At 61.1% G+C, this 2050-nt stretch overlaps 1 protein-coding gene across 1 annotated transcript in view; it reads left to right on the top strand.

Moving 5' to 3' along the window:
* Nucleotides 1–1892: 1892 nt before the first annotated feature.
* Nucleotides 1893–2050, top strand: part of HACD3 (3-hydroxyacyl-CoA dehydratase 3) — an 11861-nt gene continuing 11703 nt past the window's right edge. The window contains exon 1 of the mRNA XM_085308734.1: nt 1893–1949. Within this exon, the coding sequence (XP_085164860.1) occupies nt 1893–1949 (57 nt within the window). The remainder of the gene's footprint in view (nt 1950–2050) is intronic.

Genomic DNA, 2050 nt, shown 5'->3' with positions numbered 1-2050 from the left:
CCCCCCCCTTGCCCCCGCCGTGCACACCGCACGGGGGACGTGCAAGTCCCCTGCGGCACCCCCGGTCAGCCGGCATCCTGCAGCTGCAACGCCCACCCGCCTCGTGCTCCGAGGATCCGGGACAGGCCAAACCGCACTCCATGCACGCAGGATCCCGCACGTGCTAATCTCCCCGTGCACCTGGGATCCAGGACAGGCAAACTCTGCTTGTCACGCCCGTGGGATCTGAGCGGTGCAACCTTCTCCCTTGTGCACGAGGCATCTGTGACAGGCCAAACCTCCCCCCTACGAACACGGAATCTGCAACATGCAAACACCTCCCTCCCATGGGATCAGGGACATCCATGCACACAGGATCCGGGATGTGCAACGCTCGTGTGCGTTGGAAGTGAGACACGCCAACACCTGTGTATGCTCACGGGATCTGGCACGTAAACGCCCCTGCACACACACAGTCCGGGATCATGCTGCCTGTGCCAGCAGGGGTGCCAGCACACAGGGCTGCAGCCGGRGCATCCCCAGTCCAGTGCCTGCAGATCAGATCTCCTTCTGGTGCCTAATTTTGCATCAGTTTTCCTGCCGAATCTTTCGAGACGCTTCAGTTTCAAAAATCAGCTTTTTTTTTTATCCTTCTAGAAGCTGATGCTTTCACCCTGATGCACTTCCCACAGGAATACAAGCCCAGCTACCACTGAAGTATATTCAGCTCGGGCCTCCCACAGGCTCCCACAGGCTCCCACAGGCTCCAGTGCAATGAGCCTCCAGCTGAATGTTTCTACACATCTGCTTTTCCACCTCTAAAACAAGGCCGCTGCTTTCCACTTGGTTTAAATGCCACCTGGCTTTTAAACCTGGTTTAAATGCCACACACCTTAAATATAGGAAGCTTATAGCTTCCTATAAGCTGTAGCAAATGGTTTTCCTGTAGCCAACACCTCTGAAGCGGGGAGGTGAGGAGGCAGCTTGGGCCATGTGTGGCCTTGACGGCYGGTTTTCCTCCGCTACATGCTGTTGGAGCACTCTGCCCTCTTCGCCCACGCTTCCACGGGCTGCAGCATTGCAGCAGCGCAGCTGACGGAGCCGGTGCCTCGCAYAGATGCCGAGATTTGCACAGGAAACCCGCTGGTCGGGCTTGCGCCGCCGCTGTGCCGCCTCGGCGAAGGACGGGGCCGTGGGGAGTCGGGGCTTCGCAAGCAGCATGTCGAGGGCTGTGGGAGCAGGGGCTGCCCTTTTTGGGGGCAAAACTGCAGGTGCATTTTAAAGCAAAACCAGCGCCGTGGTGCAGGATCGGCCTCGGCCGGTGCTCCAGCGGGACGAACGCCCCGCTGAGCCGCCGTTTCCAACACGCGAGCCTGAGGAAGTTAAAGATCCCGCGTGGGAGAAAGACGCCAAGGCTGGCTGCAGGGCACGGCCCCCTCAAAGGCATCGCCGCTGCGTTAAAACACCCCATCACCCCAAACGCCTGTTTTCTGACACGGGGGCGCCTGGAGACGTGGAGGACCGTGCATGGACATGGGAGGGTGCGGGGCCACGCTGGGGGGGAGGGAAGGGGCATGGAAAAGCACCAGGATATGGGGGACCACAGGGATGTGGGGGGACACTGGGTGCTTGGGGACACAGGGGGAGACAGGGACGTAAGGGGATACAGGGGCGGGGGGGTACACAGGGACACAAGGGGGTGACGGGGACAGGAAGGCAGGACACAGGAACATGGGGGGGTCATAGGGACATAGAGGCAGGACACAGGGAGACAGGGACAYGGAGGATGACAGGGACACGGAGGATGACAGGAACGTGGAGATGGGACACGGGGAGACAGAGGGACATGAGAGGTCACAGGGACATGGGGTGACACAGGGACATGGAGGCAGGACATGGGGAGACAGAGGGACATGGCCGGTGACAGGGACACGGAGGCGGGACACAAGGACGTGGAGGGCATCACCGCGGCAAGGACAGCACAGGGCCTCCGAGACACGGAGGCACGCCGGGACAGGGGGCTGGTAGGACACGGCGGGGGGGCTCCAGCACACGGCAGAGCCTCGCAGAC

This window comes from Rhea americana, unplaced genomic scaffold (assembly GCF_003343005.1).
Source record: "Rhea americana isolate MKP2758 unplaced genomic scaffold, rheAme1 scaffold_28, whole genome shotgun sequence".
Lineage (NCBI taxonomy): Eukaryota > Metazoa > Chordata > Aves > Rheiformes > Rheidae > Rhea > Rhea americana.
This window is presented reverse-complemented; position numbering and strand designations above follow the sequence as displayed.